The sequence below is a fragment of the Zeus faber genome, assembly GCF_960531495.2.
Source record: "Zeus faber genome assembly, chromosome: 2".
NCBI lineage: Eukaryota > Metazoa > Chordata > Actinopteri > Zeiformes > Zeidae > Zeus > Zeus faber.
In genome coordinates, this window is record NC_137189.1 from 24956884 (window position 1) to 24977054 (window position 20171).

The following is a 20171-nucleotide window of genomic DNA, read 5'->3' on the forward strand; positions in this document are numbered from 1 at the left end:
TAGATTGAGGGATGGAATGAGTGGAATTCTGAACTAACTAAGGTGTGTGTGTGTGTGTGTGTGTGTGTGTGTGTGTGTGTGTGTGTGTGTGTGTGTGTGTGTGTGTGTGTGTGTGTGTGTGTGTGTGTGTGTGTGTGTGTGTGTGTAGGTTTGGAGACACCTCCCTGCAGGAAGTCCTGAACCTGGAAAGTCTTGCCACACTCAACTCGTACTATGAGCAATTTAAGGAAGTCCTGCCCGAAGACTGTAAGTCCTCCCTAAAACCCAGAGTCCATTTATTGAGATACTGATATGGAGAGATGGTGATGTATTGACTTGAACATGGCTGCTGACCTCCTCTGTCCTCCACCAGGCCTCCCTCGCTCCCGCTCCCAGACCTGCCTCCCCGAGCTGCTCCGCTTCCTGGGGCAGAACGTCCAGGCCAGGAAGAACAAGAATGTGGACATCCTGTGGCAGGCGGCCGAGGTGAGAACCTCACTTCTCTTCTAGAACCTTCTTCTGCCTCTGGAACCTAGTTCTCTAGTGTTACTGTTCTTATAAATAAAGTATTCTTATCATGTGTTGTGGCATCCCCAGATCTGCCGACGTCTGAATGGCGTGCGCTTCACCAGCTGTAAGAGTGCCAAGGACCGCACGGCCATGTCGGTGACACTGGAGCAGTGTCTGATCCTGCAGCACGAGCATGGCATGGCGCCGCAGGTCTTCACGCAGGCCCTGGACTGCATGCGCAGGTAGGGGGCGCCGCAGGTTTTCATACAGGCTCTAGGCTGCATGCACAGGTAGGGACCCGCAGGTCTTCACACAGGCTGCATGTGCGGGCAGGGGGCACCTTTTCTTGGCATGTTGGAGGAACAACCTGATTTTGTGGATTTCTATTTGTTGATTTTCCTCAACAGGCGTTTAGGGCAAAATATTCAAAATCTGCTGTTAAAACGCTCTCATCTAAAGGAGGGATGGATGGGTGAATGGGGGGATGGCTGGATGGATGGATGGATTGATGGATGCAGGGGTGGATGGATGGAGAAATCTGCCTTTTTGGAGAGTTTTTAAAACTTATTTGTTTAGAAAAAAGGTATTTTGAAGAAAATAAATCGACTTTATTTCAAGGGAGAGTTTTCACATTCTCTGTTGTCATGGTAACGTCACTTGTCTGTCTGTCTGTCTAGAGCTACCCTGCTATTGCTCTGCATCCTTCTCTATCTCTTCCATCCCTTCTAGTTCTACATGGCAGAAAGGGGTTTGCACTAACAGTTGCCCGGGGCATTAAACTGAACACTAGGGGAAGTGGAATGTGCCTTGTGGCAAAGTCAATCTTTTGTCCCAAAAATAAATAAATACATTATTCTAAAACTAGAACCTTTTTGTTTTCTTCCTATTAATGTTTTAGACCAAAATGAAGTAAAAAATGTTGCAACCTGGATTTGGAGTGAGACGTACTAGGGAGAGGTCCATATAAGGTCATGTGCGAGGGGAGATGTTCAAATAAGGGCCTGTGCGAGGAGATTTCCATATAAGGGCATGGGCTTTGGGAAAGATTCATATAAGGAGATGTAAAATGGGAGATGTCCACTATGAGGGCATGTGCGATGGGAAATGTCCATATTGGGGCATGTATGAGAGCAGATGTCAATATACTGTAAAATGGCATGTACAAGGGGAGATGTCCATATAGTGAAAAAGGGGAATGTACAAGGGGAACTGTCGATCTTAGGGCTTGTACAATGGGAGATATATCAATATGTCCATGTGTGTGATTCAAACAAACGGCAACATGTGTGTTTCTATGTATTTCTACATGTGATGTGCACTGATTAGCCACAACATTAAAACTGCCAGGTGAGGTGACCAAACATTGGTCATCTCGTTACAATGGCACCTGACAAGGGGTGCTATATATTAGGCATCCAGTGAACAGGCTATGATATAAAGGTGTCAGAACACAGTGCATTGCAGCTTGCTGCATATAGGGTTATGTAAACGTAGACCCGTCAGTGTGCCCATGCTGACCCCTGGCCAAAAATGCCTACAATGGGCATGATAGCGTCAGAACTCGACCATGGAGCAATGGAAGAAGGTGGCCTGGTCTGATGAATAACATTTTTTTCTAGATAATGTCGATGGCCGGGGTTAGGATCCGTTCAAGCATCTGTTGGATTTACTGGAACAACAAGCCTAATCCATGGGGAGCCCCCCTCACAACTTGCAGGACTTAAAGGATCTGCTGCTAACGTCTTGGTGCCAGATACCACAGGACACCTTCAGAGGTCTTGTGGAGTCAATGCCTCGACGGTCAGAGCTGTTTTAGCGGCACGAGGGGGAGCTACACAATATTAGTGGTTATTGCTGGTGGTTTTAATGTTTTGGCTGATGGGTGTATGTTCTAGTTTTCTGTCGAAAAAACTGAATGAACAATGTCAAGTTCAATTGTCACTGCAGTTTGTGCTCAATGCCAATATCCACAGCAAACCCTTCAGATCCCTGCATGACCCCTTCCTCTCCTCTCCTCCCCTCTCTCCTCTCCTCTCTATTCCTCTCCTCCTCTCTTTGAGCATGCAACTTCATCTTTTCCAGCTGTAATATTTGTTTGGATGGAGCTTGTGTGAAGTGTGATGCATGCAGGGGGAAAAGCACGAAGCTCCTATTGGCTCCTCCTATGGCTGATGACATCATTCATCTTCTTCGTCCCCTTCTTCTTCCATATCCATTTGCCGCCCTGCTAATTGGTTAATTGGCTTTACCAACTATCCCTCTCTACTCCCTCCCTGCTCTTACCATGTGTTAGTACTTTCAACATGGCCACCGCTGCTGTATCTTCTGACTTGCTTTCCTTCCTTTAAAGAAATCAAAAAAACATTTCTTAAATTTTTCTCTTTTTTCCCTCTCCTTTTCCTTCTCTTCTGTTTTCCGTGTCTTCATCCCTTCTTCCTGTTTTCCGTATTTTTAATTTACTCGTTTTGGGACCGATTTAATTTTGTTTGTTTGTGTTTTTGTTTTTGTTGCTGCGTCACTCCTCTGGGTTTTGTTGCTTTTCCTGCTTTTTCTTTCTTGTGTTTGTGTTTCTTCTTCCACTTACCTCCTTCCATTGTTCTCCTCCTTAATCCTCTTGTTCAATCTTTCCTTGGCCTTGGTCCTCCCTTCTCTCTATCACTACTTCCATCCCTCTTTTTCCTCTTTTTCAATCCTTGTCTTCCCGTTCCCTCTCTCGATCTTTGTCCCCTCTCTCCTTCCTCCCCTCCCCTGCCTCTCCATCTCTCTTCCCTCATTACCTCATCTGTTTTGTCTCTTCACCCCCCCCCCCTCCTCTCTTTGCCCCTTATCGCCACAATTCCTAACCTCACCTCTCCTCCAACTCCCCCTCCACACACTATTCTTTCCTCCACCCCTATCCCCCAAACATTCTCCCCCCTGCCCTCCCCCAGTGTTGGGACCAGGGAGGGCGTGGTCCAGAAGAACCTCAGTGGTCTCCTGCCGGTTCGGGACTTGCGTTTGGACCCGTCACTGCTCTACTCACTCCCTCTGCTGGCGCTGAGCCCCCACCTACTGGCGGTCTGGCTCTTCCTCAGCCTGGCCTTCCTGCTGGCCCGCCTCCGCTGCGGCTGATCCCCCCCCCCCCCCCAAGATCCACTGAACCCCCCCCCCCCCCCCCCCCTCCAAGGTCTGCTGATCCCTCACCGCTCCGCTGTGGCTGAACCTGGTCCTGAACCCCACCCTCCAAGATCTGCTGAACCACCCTCAAAGGAGGCTTCACTTTGCCTTACCCCTGGAAGTTAGATTAATTGGTGAATACGTTGTATTTTAAATGTGGACTATAGACTGGACCCTGGAAGGACCATGGACTGGTCTTCTAACTGGGGCAAACGTGAGTGGAGTTAGTTCAGTCCAGAGTGGAAGCCTCTTCCAGCAGTAGAAAAACACTTCCGCCCCCATCGCTCCGCTGACCAATGGAGTTTCATCGTGGAAGTCCTGTGCTCTGTCCGTCCAGTCCATGAAGTCCAGTCAGTGACGCCCAGTTTACTCCTCGTTGCTACAACTGGATGTTCCCTGTTTCAGCGGCACCTTTTGGGAAATTATAAGCGATTCTAGATTTGTCAGATTTGGAGCGAAGTTCTATCTCAGACATTGTGAATATCAATATAGAGATAACAGATATTTTGTTTTCAGAAGTAGGGTTAAATATTATGGCTTAACCGACTATAATTTCTATTGAGAGCATAGCACTGAGGTTCCGTTTGTTTACGTTGTCTTCCAAAACCTGAAAGCCAGGAACGTATTTTCATATCTGCTGCTTTTTGCACCATTTAATTAATTTTTCTTCCATTCAGTCTTCCTTCTTTAAGGACGGGAGACATGTCTTCTTTAGCTAAAGCACTTTCTAGTGTACTGTCAGTACACAGCCACACACTAACATGCAGCCATAGATTTAGTACCAGTAGACTTGCATAATTCCCCCAAATCATGTCTTATCTGGGAATGGGCAGGTATTTGTTTTACTGAGTAGGTGGAAATAAGTGTTGAAGTGTCATGTCAGTATTTCAAAGTACAGAATTGACTTCCTACCATTATTCCAAATTCACTGACCTTCCTTTGTGGATCAAGTCGCTGTATCAGCCCGATCCATGTTTAAAAATTTAAGCAGTATCTAATGATAAAGACGATAAAAAGACACCGATGAGCAGAAATGTCAAACAAAAAAAGATGCAAACAAACTGTTATTTCAAAAGAAATCATTTAAACTGGTGACACTCCAACGCTCATTCAGAAACATAAATCACCAAAGAGAGAAAGGAATTAAACACTTTAGTTTTCTCGTATGTTTCTATTTTACTAGTATCAAGTCCTCAGGAAGTATAGTATGTTGAACGGTGACGTTCTATAAGAATCAAGTTAGCTTATTGACCCTGTTGAGACCTGAGCACCATGTGACCTGGAACTATGCCCCAGATGAACTTTAACCTAACCTCGTCTCATTTATTCTTTCAACTAAATCTTAGTCAGCTAATCTGTGTCAGTCCAGTATATGCAATTAATTTTGCCAATTTATTGGATCCAGGCCGACACTGAGTTTGATTCAGTCTGCCCTTAAGGCATCATGGGAAGTGGTTATATATGGTTCCACTGAGGCAGACCAGATCGATCGAGATAGAGAGAGAGAGAGAGAGAGAGAGAGAGAGAGAGAGAGAGAGAGAGAGAGAGAGAGAGAGAGAGAGAGAGAGAGAGAGAGAGAGAGAGAGAGAGAGAGAGAGAGAGAGAGAGAGAGAGAGAGATATATATATATATATATATATATATATATATATATATATATATATATATATACACACACACACACACACAAAAAGTTAGGGATATTTGGCTTTTGGGTGAAATTTATGGAAAATGTAAAAAGTTCACGCTACAGTGATATTATATCATGAAAGTAGGGCATTTAAGTAGAAGCATGCAATGGTGATTTCCTCATCTCAAACAATTTATTGAAACAAAAGCCAACAACAGTGGTGGTTTACCACAACAAAAAATGTCAATGTCTCAATAACTTGTCATGTGCCCTTGAGCATCAATTACAGCTTGACAACCTCGTCTCATGCTGTTCACAAGTCGACTTATTGTCTGCTGAGGCCTGGCCCCCCACTCTTCTTGAAGGGCCCTCAGGTCACTGAGGTTCTGGGGTACAGAGTTACGAGCCTCTACACGGCGACTCAGCTGATCCCAAAGGTTTTCTATGGGATTCAGGTCTGGAGAAAGTGCAGGCCACTCCATTTGAGGTACTCCAGTCTCCAGCAGCCGTTCCCTAATGATGCGACCTCGATGAGCTGGAGCATTGTCGTCCATAAAGATGAAATGAGGCCTGTGTTGTTCATGCAGAGGCACAATGACTGGATTAATGATGTTATTCAGGTAGTATGGGCTTGTCACTGTACCATTCACAAAGTGTAGAGCATTTCTGTATTGACTAGACAAACCTGCCCACACTGTAACACCACCACCACCACCAAAGGCTTGTCTGGTGACAACAGTGGCTGATGCATAGCTCTCTTCTTGACATGTCCGACATCGTTGGCGGCCATCATTCTGCTCAACGTGAATCGACTTTCATCAGAGAACAGCGCTGAGGCCACTGGTCCCTCATCCAGCGTAAATGCTCCCTGGCCCGTGCAAGACGATGATGGCTGTGCCTGGTGGTGTGGTCAGGTACCCTTGCAGGTGGTCTAGCACGCAGACCACGCTGATGTCAACGGTTTTGAATGGTCTGACGTGACACTTGGGTGCCTCTCACCTCCATTAAATGTGCCTGGAGTTGAGTGGCATTCATCATCCGGTTCCGCAGGACACTGTTCACAATGAAGTGCTCATCAGTGTGGGATGTGGCCAAAGGACGTCCTCTTCTATGTCTTTCTGTGACTCTTCCTGTCTCTCTGTATCTCTGTTGCAACCTGCTGATGACACTCTGTGACACTCTAAGCTCAGTGGCCACTTCCCTCTGAGAACATCCTGTTTGAAGCCTCACAATGGCGAGGTCCTGTTGATCAGTTGTTAGGTGTCGTCTTGGTCTCATGATGTCAAAATGTGAACAACATGATGAAGAGAACTGTTTAAATACCAATTCTAATTGAACCAGGAAATGTATTGGTCGATTCATGGATCAAACACCTGTCGTGAATTTTGCCGTTCAGCTCCTTGTTAGAGAACAGCAAGTTGTGCAAAAAGTACTGAAACATTGAACAGTTGGACATGTGCATTCAAAAGTTTAGAGAAGGTCAAATTAAGTTCACCTGTAAAGGTTATAGTGCATTTTAGATTCATCCTGAGATTTCACCGGAAAGCCGAATATCCCTAACTTTTTGTGAGTAGTGTATGTGTATGTGTATGTGTATGTGTGTGTGTGTGTGTGTGTGTGTGTGTGTGTGTGTGTGTGTGTATATATATATATATATATATATATATATATATGTGTATATATATATATACACACACACACACACACTCTATTTTCTTTTTCAGGGGAAACGTGATTCTGCAGTTTACATCCATCTTGACCTTCATGTGTCAAAACTCTGCTTTATGCAAATCATATTCTATATATCTCTATTTGTTGTAAAGATAAACTGAATAAGGAATGTACTCTGCTCGTGCCAAATAGTTTGTTCAGGTTCCTCAGAGGGAGAGTGTATGGCTTCAACCCTCTGGAAGTTTCAGTGTTTCCTCCATCTTGTGTTGTCCTGTTTTAATATTACAATGGAAGGCAGATGTTTTACTTTCTTTACATTTTTTCAGACCGTCTTGATTAAATAGGGACACTACGTGTTGTATAATTTAACAAATGAAGCTTTGTGAGCAGGGAAAAGGGAAACCTGGATCCTGTCTCTGTCCATCTCATGCATTTTCACTTTCATCACTTTGAGGTGAAGAATATATAATATAATTGAATATTAATATAATACAATTGGAACCCTGTGTCAGCATCAAAGTATTAACTGATCGGGAAGCTCTTCTCCACCATTTTGAATTTTTTTTAAAGCTTGTCATTCATTGATGATTATTCTGATGTTTTTTATTATTCATTAATAATAGTCTAGGCTAGATGGATACATTTATTTGTTATTATCAGAAGCTACTTTATTTATTTAAGCATTATAGATTACATATATTATTATCAATAGTGAAATTGAAATGGTGTTGAGGAGTTGAAGTGCTACTGTTTAGAACAAGCACTTTACAGGAAACCAGTACTTCAAGCGTTAAACTGGATTTTATGTATTTTATTTTTTTATAGCATTATGGGCAGATTCGCAGATTTGCATTCTAGTTGAAGCTGGAACAGCATTCAGCACTGAACACTGATCTGACCAGATGCAGTGGTTTTAGGGTTGTATGTTATAGTTATTCTAATGTTATTCCATTTGCTGACTACTAATCGCTGTTAAAAAATAACAAAACGCTTTTCTATTGATTTATTTATTTAGTTTATAGTTTTATAGATCTATTCCTACTAATCAAATCTGAGCTGTGTGTGTGTGTGTGTGTGTGTGTGTGTGTGTGTGTGTGTGTGTGTGTGTGTGTGTGTGTGTGTGTGTGTGTGTGTGTGTGTGTGTGTGTGTGTGTGTGTGTGTGTGTGTGTGTGTGTGTGTGTGTGTGTGTGCGCGCACTACTCCTACGAGAGGATACTTTCCAGTATGTACATGTTGCTGTTTATGTACTTTATACTCAAAGCCTCAATGTCATTACTTTATTTCACTGGAGTGTTACTGTACTTCCTCTCTGGTTCTGAGACCTTCTCCCTGAACTGTGACCTGGTACCAGCTGCCACAGAACAGTTTGTAGACATTGCAGAGTTTGCTGAACTGTAATATCTGTTTAAATGCTGGAGAACTCCATCTTTAATAATCATAAAAAAAAATCTGTTTATATAGAAGGTTCTGAAAACGGTGAAGTGTAATAAACAGCTGCAGAGTAACGATCCAGTCAGTAGTTTGTTAAGTCAGGGCTTCCCAAACTGAGGTCAGCCCTGGCGGTCCCCCTGGTCTGTGAAGGAATTACAGGTGTATTATTGCTCATTAACTGTTTTTTTTATTCTTTTGTCTTGTTTGTCAGAAATGTTGTTCTTTTGCTTCATTTTAACATCAACCCTTCCTGTTTTTTCGCTTTTCTCTTTTTTCCTGTTTGCGATCCCCCGCCCTCCTACTCTGTTCTTACTGCCTCCTTCCTTCTTCCCTCTGTCTCTCCTTCTTTCATTCCTCTCTTTCTTCCCAGTGAGGGCTGCAGGCGTGAGAACACGATGAAGAACGTTGGATGTCGGAAGTATGCCTTCAACTCGCTGCAGCTCAAAGCCTTCCCACGCCATTACCGCCCCCCGGAGGGCACCTTCGGGAAGGTGGAGAGCTGAGTGGACGAGGTGATGGAGGCTGCTGGCTGATTGGACAGTGGTGACGGAGGCTGCTGGCTGATTGGAGGGGTTTGAATTACATCCGGTGGAGTTCCAGATCTGGAGGGGGAGGCAAGGTTCAGTTTCCTATAGCCAAATCAAGACAAATCTGATGATTTTGAAGGTGTGGCGCTGGAAATGAAGGTGTAGCGTTCATTTTCTTGGAGGCGCAGTGCAGATTTTTGGAGGTGTAGCACTGGTTTGACTGACTTGGTGACATTACGCTCATTCTCCACCTCAATGTAAAAGCTGTAAAAGCTTTGTTGCCTTCGTCATATTTAATATTTCCATGCACTGAATATATTTAATTTGTTGTGTTTCTCCTGCTGCATTTACACAAAAACTTCTTCAAACTGAAAGTTTGATAAAGTTAAGAACAGGAGAATCCTAGAAATTTGAAATATACCTAATAAATATAAACGCAACACTTTTGTTTTTGCTCTAATTTTGCATGAGATGTCTTATGTTTTTCAAATTTAGCCCAAAAAAGATGACATTTGTTTAGGATTTTGATTAATTTGATTATTTGATAATGCATTTACTGGACAGGTGCAGCATATCAAGACGCTGTTTAAACAGCATGATCAGTACGCAGGTGTGCCCTATGAAGGGACAATAAAAGGCCACTCTAAAATGTGCAGTTTTGGTTTTGCAACGCAATGCCACAGATGCCTAAATTTTTGCGGGAGCGTGTCATTGGCATGCTCGCTGCAGGACTGTCCACAAGAGCTGTTTCCAGAGTCATCAATAACCATTTCTCTACAATAACCCCCTGCAACACCGTTTCAGAGATTTTGGCAGTTCGTCCAACCGGCCTCACAACCGACCAACCAGCCTCACAACCGACCATGTGTTACCACGCCAGCCCAGGACCTCTATATACAGCTACTGTACTTCACCTGCAAGATCGTCTGAGATCCGTCACGCATACAGCTGATGAGACATACAGCTGATGGCATGGATGAGACGGTTGCATGTGTCCTGGCAGCCCAAAATGTCCCCATTCTGTCCCCCGGGCATATCACCCATTGAACATCTTTGGGTTTCTCTGGATCGGCACATACAACGTGTTCCACTTCCCACCAATATCCAACAACAGGAGTGGGACAACGTTCCACAGGTCACAATCAACAACCTAATCAACTCCATGCGAAGGAGTGTGTGAAAGAATGTGTTGCGCTGCAACAAGCAAATGGTGGTCCCACCAGTTACTAATGTGGGAATTCTGTTCCACCACCCACAATGTTTTTTGGGGTGTCTGTGACCAACGGAAGAATATCTGTATCCCTAAACCTATTCAAGAGGTTATTTGTCACATACATATACATACGGTCATACATATCAAATCGGTTGGTAAGAGCCTAATAACTCTATTTCAGTCATCTGATTTCCATTTATTTTTTTTACAAAATCTTTGAAATGGTTAAGTGTTGCGTTTATGTTTTTGTTCAGTATACGTTCAGTTTTTTATTTTTTGCTGTTTTCCAATATAGTCACTGAATCACACTGTAACATTATAATAAAATGCCTTTATTTCAATCAGAAAAGTCATGGATAAAAAGCACAAGAAAATAATCTCTGAAATAGTCCTGAATATGTAGATGAAATAAAAAAGTTCTGCAAATGTACAAAAATATGAGAGCTTAATTTCCTCATTATTTAGTATTATACCAACGTGAAACCTTCCTGTGCTTGTGTTAAACATTTAACATTTAACTTTTTTGTCATTGTCACAAATGATTTAGAATTTAATCTTGTTGCCTTGGAGTGAATAACAAAATGCTGCTCACACGTTGAAACATTATGCATTCATTTGACTAAATGAAATGAAACGTTTGGGGACCATGTCTTTAAAAGCTCAAGGACTGTGTCTTTAAACTTCTAGGGACCGTGTCTTTAAACGTTCAGTAACTGTGTCTTTAAGCATGTAGGGATTGCATTTTTAAAAGTTTAGGGACTGTGTCTTTGAACTTCAAGAGTTCCTTCTTTTAAACTTCTAGGGATTGGGTCTTTAAACGTTCAAGGACCGTGTCTTTACACATTGAAAGAACCTGTCTTTCAACGATCAAGGACCATGTCTTTAAACGTTCAGGGACTTCATCTTTAAATGTTCAAGACGTGTAGGGACCTTGTCTTTAAACGTTCAGGCACCATGTCTTTAAACTTTCAAGGGCCGTGTCTGTAGATGTGTACGGACCGTGTCTTTAAACTGCTGGGGACCGCGTCTTTAAACATGTAGGGGCCGTGTCTTTAAACTGCTAGGGACCGCATCTTAAAACGTTCCGCTACTGTGTCTTTAAGCGTGTAGGGAGTGCATTTTTAAACTTCTAGGGACCGTGTCTTTGCACTTCTAGAGTACCTTTCTTTAAACTTCTCGGGGTTGCGTCTTTGAATGTGAAGGGACTGTGTCTTTAGACATGTGGGGACTGTGTCTTAAAACCTGTGGGGACCGTGTCTTAAGAAGTGTAGGGACTGTGTCTTTAGACATGTAGGGACAGTGTCTTTAAACGTGTGGGGACCATGTCTTTAAACTGCTAGGGACCACGTCTTTAAACGTTCAGCGACTGCGTCTTTAAGCGTGTAGGGATTGCATTTTTAAAAGTTTAGGGACTGCGTCTTTGAACTTCTAGACTTCCTTTCTTTAAACTTCTAGGGATTGCGCCTTGAAAATTTTCCAGGACCGTGTCTTTAACTATGTAGGGACCATGTCTTTCAATGTGTAGGGACCGTGTCTTTAAACATGTAGGGACCATGTCTTTAAATGTGTGGGGACCATGTCTTAAGAAGTGTAGGGACCGTGTCTTTAGATGTGTAGGGACCGTTCCTTTAGACATGTAGGGCCATGTCTTTAAAAGTGTAGGGACCGTGTCTTTAAATTGCTAGGCACCACCTCTTTAAACATGTAGGGAGTGCATTTTTAAACTTCTAAGGACCGTATCATCAAACTGCTAGGGACCGTGTCTTAAAACGTTCAGCGACTGCGTCTTTAAGTGTGTAGGGATTGCATTTTTAAAAGTTTAGGGACTGTGTCTTTGAACTTCTAGACTTCCTTTCTTTAAACTTCTAGGGATTGCGTCTTTAAACTTTCCAGGACTGTGTCTTAAGACGTGTCGGGACCATGTCTTTAAATGTGTAGGAACCTTGTCTTTAAACGTGTAGGGACCGTGTCTTTAACGTGTGCTGACCATGTCTTTAGACGTGTGGGGACCGTGTCTTAAGAAGTGTAGGGACCGTGCCTTAAGACATGTAGGGACTGTGCCTTAAGATGTGTAGGGACCGTGTCTTTAAACGTGTAGGGACCTTGTCTTTAAACTGCTAGGGACAGCGTCTTTAAACGTGTAGGGAGTGCATTTGTTAACTTCTAGGGACCGCGTCTCTAATCGTTCAGCAACTGTCTTTAAGCGTTTAGGGATTGCATTTTTAAACATTTAGGTACCGTGTCTTTGAACTTCTAAAGTTCCTTTCTTTAAACTTCTAGGGATTGCGTCTTTAAACGTTCAAGGACCGTGTCTTTAAAAGCTCAAGGACCGCGTCTTTAAACATGCGGGGACCGTATCTTTAAACGTGTAGGGACCGTGTCTTTAAACGTGTAGGGACTGTGTCTTTATACTGCTAAACCTTCAGGCACCGTGTCTTTATGTGTAGGGACCGTGTCTTTAAATGTGTAGGGACTGTATCTTTAAATGTGTAGGGACCGTGTCTTTTTATGTGTAGGGACGATGTCTTTAAATGTGTAGGGACCATGTCTTTAAACGTGTAGGGACGGTGGTGTCTTAAGACGTGTAGGGACCGTGTCCTTAGACGTGTAGTGGCCGTGTCTTTAAACATGGAGGAGCCGCGGTGTCTTTAAACGTGTAGGTACAGTGTTGTCTTTAGACGTGTAGGGACCATGTCTTTTAAACTTCTAGGGACAGTGTCATCAAACTTGGTTTCTTCAACATAAGAGCGATAAAGGGTCAGTGTTATGAGACGCACAAATGTCAACTCATTATTGCAAACTATTGTTTCTGTCATTTAATTTTGATTTGTTTATTTTTTTATTTGTGATAAAAAATGTTTGAGTCTTTATAGTTTCGTAGGACCTTCAGATTGTAGAAATAATGTTTAATGCTGTAATAAATGATTAACGCCTAAATCACCGACCAATAATATTTTGTGTATCTGTTCACAAAATATGGCTCTTACCTTCTTTTTCATTCTTTTTCCTTATCCTTTTGCTGTTTCTACTGAGAAATGGGGAAAAATAAAATCTAAAATAGTCGATAGTTACTGTAAATAGATTGATAGGCTCTATCTTATAGATGATGGATGGATAGATAGATAGATAAATACTTTATTGATGCCCAAAGGGAGTTACATTGCAGTGTCATTAAGATGGACATGTGGTGCTTTGCCATCTTGAAAAGTTCAAACTCAAACTGTTTAATAGAATAAAAATTATTATTTTTATTTTTATTATTTTTTTAATAATAGCTACGGGCAGAAATACATGGGGTCCATTATTGACACCAATTACAAATTTAAGAGTTCCCATGGAACGCATCAGTTTGTGCTGTCGCTCGTCTTTACATCAGCATTACGTCTAAAACAAGTTAAACAGAGCCAGGCGACGCTCATCTGACGAACGCAGCATCCGGGGGGTAACAAGTGCTCTTACAAGAGCATTAAAGTAAGTGGGAGCATTCCCAACAATCACTCTGTAGGCCAGCATCAGAGCCTTGAACTTGGTGCGAGCGGCTACAGGTAACCAGTGGAGCTCGATAAGCAGTGGAGTAACGTGTGCCCTGTTTGGCTGGTTGAGCACCCGTCGCACCGCCGCATTCTGTATCATCTGCAGTGGCTTCACCGCACCAGCCGGCAAGCCTGTTAAGAGAGCGTTGGAGTAGTCGAGGCGGGAAATCACCAAGGTTTGTACCAGCAGTTGAGTGGCATATTGGGTCAGGTACGGCCTGACTTTTCGCATGTTGAATAGTGCGAAGCGGCACAACCGAGAGACGGCGGCAACATGGTCCGAGAATGTCATTTGTTCATCGACAATGACACCTAGATTCCTTGCAGCCTTGGTAGGAGCAAGAGATAAAGAGTCAATTTTGATCAATGTTGTGATAAATACCTTGTTTGGCCGGGAAGACCAACAGTTCAGTTTTTGCCAGGTTTAGTTGAAGATGGTAATCCTTCATCCACGTGGATATGTCAGCGAGGCAATCCCAGATTCGCGTCGAGACAGTGGGGTCATCAGGCAGGAAAGACAGATAGAGTTGAGTGTCATCCGCATAGCGTGTGTCTGTTGCACCGTTGATCCTGTCGTTAAAGAAAGCCTTCTTAGCAGCAGTGATGCTGGAAGAGAAGGAGGACAGCAGTGTCTGGTAGCTTGCAAGATCTTCAGTTGCTTCGGATTTGTGCCATTTCCTCTCGGCTGCTCTGAGGTCAGTGAGCGATGTCACCGGAGGGTGTCACTCTGCCACGGGTGCGACTGGGTTGATCGAGCAGGTCTGGTGGGTAGTGGACACAGGCTGTCCAGACATGAGCTCAATGTAGAGCAGAGAGAATCTGTGGCGTCATTAACCTGTAGAGAGGAGAAAGTGCCGTGAGGTGAAAGAGAAGAGGAGAGCACAGATGAGAAGTGGGTGGGAGACAGGTTGCGGAGATTGCGGCGGATGGAAACCATGGGTGGAGAGGTAGAGGGTTGTTCTGGAAGCTGAACATTGAAGCGGATGAGGAAGTGGTCTGAGAGATGTAGAGGGGTGACCATTAGGTTGTCTGTGGTGCAGCTCCGAGCAAGAATGTGATCAAGCTCTTTGCCAGCCTTGTGAGTCGGTGGAGTCAGGACCTGTCTTAAGTCGAATGAGCGAACCAAAGACAGGAAGTCAACCGAGCTCGCACTGTCCAAGTGAATGTTCATGTCACCAAGACGAACATGGGACACTCAGGAATTGATGACAGCAGGGTGTCAAGCTTGTGTAGGAAGTCACCTAGTTGTCCTGGTGGACGGTAGACGACCACATAGGCTTTTACCGGAGCAATCACCAAGATGGCATGATATTCAAAGGAGACAAAGTTGTTTAAAGGCAGCAGTAAATAAAATTTCCATGTGTTGGAAATTAGGAGGCCAATCCCACCACACAAAGACAAGGACCTACCGATTCTGGGGAGTGTCTAGAAGTCACACCCTTTGTTGATGGCTAAGCAATTGACAGTGATGGGTTCAAAGTGAAACCAGCCATCCTAAGTTACAACAGTACAATACTAGATAACAGATACAAAGCAGTAAATACACTTACACAACAGTCTTGACACTGTAGCTTGTCTCGATATAAAATATCAAACTAAATGCCCCGCCGACATCAAGCAGGTAAGATGATATACTCACACACGAACACACGATTGGTGAAGTTCGGCTACTTTCAGTCAATTTTCATAGTTTTTTCACAAATTCCTGCCTCTAATGTGGAGCGATATGGTTGAAACTTGAACCACGAGATATGGTTCCGTGATGTCCCAGTTTTAACAAGACCTCAAACATGTCTGTAGCTCCAGCAGTTGTCCTGTTCCAAACACTGTTAGCCTGAAAAGTGCCAATAATAAAAATCAGAACAATAACAATAGGGTTCCATCCCTGCGGATGGACCCCTAATAATAAATACAGCTGCAGGCAACAATACACAGGGTCCAGTGGAGTGTATTAGTGGAGTGTATTACAGTTTTCCGAGGTTCCATAAAATACATAGTTTATATCGATACCAAATCAAAATTTCCCAATTCCTCAATCTCAAATGTTAGACCAGTTGAATATATTTGAATCAAACATGTTTTTTTTTCTTTGTTGTTTTTTTTTTGTTTTTTTTACAAAATAGAATTGGAGTTTTAATGTTGGAGAAATCATGACAACACATCTCAGATAATTGTTTTATTGAAAAATTGGCCAAAACAGGTGGACAAAACAAAATATCACTGTGTTTCTGAAGATCACACGAAAGGTAATATCTTTGTAGTACAAAAAGCCAATCTTCAGAAAGTCAAAGAAACAGTTTACAACTGAAACAAAGTTGTCAAATAAAACAATATTTATAAACACCACCTGATACACTCCTCACAAAAAGTTAGGGATATTTGGCTTTCGGGTGAAATTTATAGAAAATGTAAAAAGTTCACGCTACAGTGATATATCATGAAAGTAGGGCATTTAAGTAGAAGCATGCAATGGTGATTTTCTCATCTCAAACAATTTATTGAAACAAAAGCCAACAACAGTGGTGGGTATACCACAACAAAAATGTTTAGGTTCATCCTGAAATTTTACCCGAAAGCCGAATATCCCTAACTTTTTGTGAGTAGTGTATATGGAGTATCTGACTGACCACTTTCCTCCATGGTACAAAAAGAAGAAGCTAAATCAACTTCATGCATGACAATGCACCATCTCATGCTGCGAAGAATACCTCTGTGTCATTGGCTGCTATGGGCATAAAAGGAGAGAAACTCATGGTGTGGCCCCCATCCTCCCCTGACCTCAACCCTATTGAGAACCTTTGAAGCATCCACAAGCAAAAGATCAAAGAGGTTGGGAGGCAGTTCACATCAAAAACAGCAGCTCTGGGAGGCTATTCTGACGTCCTGCAATGAATTTCAAGCAGAAACTCTCCAAAAACTCACAAGTTCAATGGATGCAATAATTGTGAAGGTGATATCAAAGAAGGGGTCCTATGTTAACATGTAACTAGGCCTGTTAAGATGTTTTTGATTGAAATAGCTTGATTTCAGTAAATATGACCTCCTAATGCTGCAAATTCAACAAATGACCATTTTCAGTTCTTTACAAGCTATAAAATGTTTTAAAACTCTGTTGTGCATAACAATTTGGAACAGTGCATTTAGAGTTTTTTATTTTTGAAAAAAAATACTGTTATCATTGGGAGGTTTGTTCAATAACATTCAAATTATACCCTAGCGGTTGATGACTTGAAAATTATACTGTCATTTGCATCGACTATTTAGGAAAATCTGAAAAAATATAATTTGCATAATAATTTGGAATGCGGTGTATGCTAAGACAATTCTTTAATTGGATTGTCTATATCCTAGACCATTTATAAACTTGATTGTCTATGTGCTTAGACAATTTTTAAAAAACCTCTGTATTCTTCTCATTAAACACAATAAACTTGCCAACAAATTTCATTGAATATACAACTTTTTCATCTCAGTGCTGTAACTGTGAGTATGGATGTGCTATTTTACACTTTTTCTCTGTGGTTCTTCTGCGTGTTCGGCGGCAGTTAGTGTTAACCACACCAATCCTCCGGCATACCCCGAGACAAACCACACACCAACCGATTATAGCAACATTCAACAAAGAATCACTAATTCTTTTCCACAACATGGACTTTTATAAATATACATGCATACAGGTTATTTACATCAGTTACTGTTTGAGTTCCGTTTTATGATCAAATTTGGAATTGCAGTAAAAAAATTTGAATTAGGTCAATATTTTAGGTTTGTTGGAGAAGACACTTTTTTGATACCTTACGACGTGGGTGGAGACACACAAAAATCTAATTAGCAGAAAAAACAAAATGCTCTGCTCACCTTGATAATTTTGTGGCCAGTAGTGTCTCTGAAGTGCAGGCTGGCTCCCTCCATATCTCTAGGCCTCAGTTTAGTCGTCCTTCTCTCCTGGCTCAGCTGCACCAATTGTCGTGGAAAAAGAAGATTCAGGCCTGGGCCTGTGAAAAAAGCCTGTATCTCTGCACAATGTTTCAAGTTTATTGTGTATCAGAAAAATAAATACAACAACAAACTCGGAGTAGGCTTCACGAAACCAACTGATCTTACATCCCTTTGTTTTCTTATCTTATAGTCACAGAGAAGCTCTGTTCATTTACATATCCAGCCTTCTTTTGTGTCATAAATCTGCCAGAATCCCGTTTTGAGCAAATCACAGTTCTTAGTCATTTTCTGTCTGCTTTCAGATGTCTCTATCCTGACAGCCAATCCCAGGCTTTGTATGGTTGAACACCCCCCCCTCTCTTGGAAGAGGGCGTTGCTGTAAATTTCCGTTGCAGCTGCTGCATTAAAAAAAACAAAAAACAAAAGGCTGACACTGCAATCCACACCTGTCCCTTGTGTGACCTTGGAAGATAGTATTTTAATCTTTCTGTAATGTGAAAGGCTTTGGCATCCTTCACTGGTCATAGGATACACTAGACATTGGCTCCTTCTACTGGCTTCAAGTTGTATTCGATTTTGGCTCAATTTGGTTTTTATCGCATTGAATTTAGTATCACATATAGTAGATTTTTAATGTGGGGTAACTAATTTTACCATAACAGGTTACTAATTAACCACAACAATGTCACAATTTTTCATATATTGTACCCCTGTCCCTGTGAACTTTGAGTGTAGTTACGGACCGGTCCTCTGTGTTAGAACTGAATCTTCAGCTTCAGGAGGAATATTCATTGTCTTCACCACAAGGTCAGTGTCAAGGTTGTCCTTCCAGCTGAGCATTAAAAGTCCTTAAGTCAAGATATTTTGGACAGAGCGGTTGATGGGATGCAGAAAAACATTAAAAGTCCAAAATCAAACTTTGTGAGAAAAGCATGAAACTCTTCAGACAGAAAAAAATTGAAGCTTTTGTCTCTGCTTCTGGGACGTTTCCCCCCTGGGTTCAAGAAACTTATCTTAACTTACCTTAACTTCTCCCCCTCACTGAACAGACCTCAGCATATAAAAGAAACGGGAGGCAGATCACTAAGAAAAGCTTGCTCCTCATCAGTTTGAAATCAGAGTGAAGAAGCTCCTGAGGGTCCTCATGGAGAAGCTTCTCTGGGTTGCAGATGGGATAAGCTGGCCTAACTCTTCTCAAATGAGGGAAATCCACCATGTAAACTCAGATATTGTGTCCCTTCATTATTTTATTGACTCTGTTTTTCTCATGGGAAGTTTCTTCTTTTTCCACTGACTTCTATTTAGGTTTAGGTTTTCTGGAGCAGCACCTCGTGGCTGTTAGAGGAACTGCAGTTTAAATATATATATATATATAAATTATTCTGACCGAATCGATTTGAAGGTTTTCCAACAAATAAACTATAAACTACCTATATGTACATCTGGTGGCTTTTGAGTTTTTTGTATAATTTGAAAGTGAAGAATCAGAGCTTCAAAACAAGGTGTCACTTGTGCAAATCAAGCAAATATTTTAAAAGCTATGACTTGTTAATGACAAGGGTGTGGCAAACTGTGTTTCTGAGATAATCATCTTCAAAGTTTTCCCCACACTTGGTTTCATTCAGCCAGCTCCCAGAAATGTTTGTAGGACCAACACAGCTGCATGGCTACTTGTCACATGGTCACTTGACACCCTGCTGAATGGGGACTTGACACCCTGCTGAATGGGGCAATCTCTGCATTGTTCTTGTGTTTTGAGGGAATGTTGTGTCCTTGAGCAAGATACTTAACCCCTAATTGCTCCTGATGGCTGCGTCCATCGGTGTTTGAATAATTGTAAGTCGCTTTGGATAAAAGCATCTGCTAAATGTGATACATGTTTTATAAAAGTGGAATTATTTAGGAGTTTAAAAGTGCACTACAAAATGGAGAGTCCATCAATAATATGAGTCTGTATATCAACCTCGGTGTGTCATTTAATATATAAATGTGCATATGCCAAATATCTTCAACGTTCTTGGAGTTATTATGTGGGCTAACCACAACCCTACCCCAGCTACACTGTGAGATCCTGTTTGGGGCTGCCTCTTTTCATTTTCTTTTCACCCGTGGCTGTATTTGCAGGTGAACTTGAGAATCTTGTCCATTGCCACTTGTTCATAATCTGCATCACCAACCTCAACAAACTTCATCACGTCATTAACTTCATCCATTGTAACAACAACCGGTGTATTGTCGGTCTCCTCCGGTGGTTCTTGAAAATATTCGTTTCATTGTCACATTCAGGTTGAAATTCGCTGTTTGAAATGTTCTCCAAGTCCGGGATAACGCCGGTATCAAATTCAGCATCGCTGTCGGAGAACTGACTATCATCGCAGAAAATGAAGTCCAGTACACGCTGCTTACACTGACTTGGAGCTATCGCACTGGTCAGATTATGGTCCGCGATATGATTTAGATCCACCACCTGCTTCTCGTAATCTATAACGGAGATGAAAGTTTTCACAGAAAAGTGAAACCGAAGGGTCCTCGTCTTGTTTACGGAAGTGACGTCAGCATTACTTCTTTGTTGGTATACGTT

At 42.2% G+C, this 20171-nt stretch overlaps 1 protein-coding gene across 5 annotated transcripts in view; it reads left to right on the forward strand.

Annotated features, from left to right (window-relative positions):
• LOC307247959 (inositol polyphosphate-4-phosphatase type I A-like) overlaps positions 1 to 13046 on the forward strand; it is a 34914-nt gene extending 21868 nt beyond the window's left edge. For all 5 annotated transcript variants that reach the window (XM_080024121.1, XM_080024123.1, XM_080024122.1 and 2 more), the window contains 4 exons: positions 149 to 246; positions 353 to 465; positions 577 to 731; positions 8749 to 13046. In XM_080024121.1, the coding sequence (XP_079880247.1) occupies positions 149 to 246; positions 353 to 465; positions 577 to 731; positions 8749 to 8881 (499 nt within the window). In that variant the 3' untranslated portion in view covers positions 8882 to 13046. The remainder of the gene's footprint in view (positions 1 to 148; positions 247 to 352; positions 466 to 576; positions 732 to 8748) is intronic.
• Positions 13047 to 20171: the final 7125 nt, after the last annotated feature.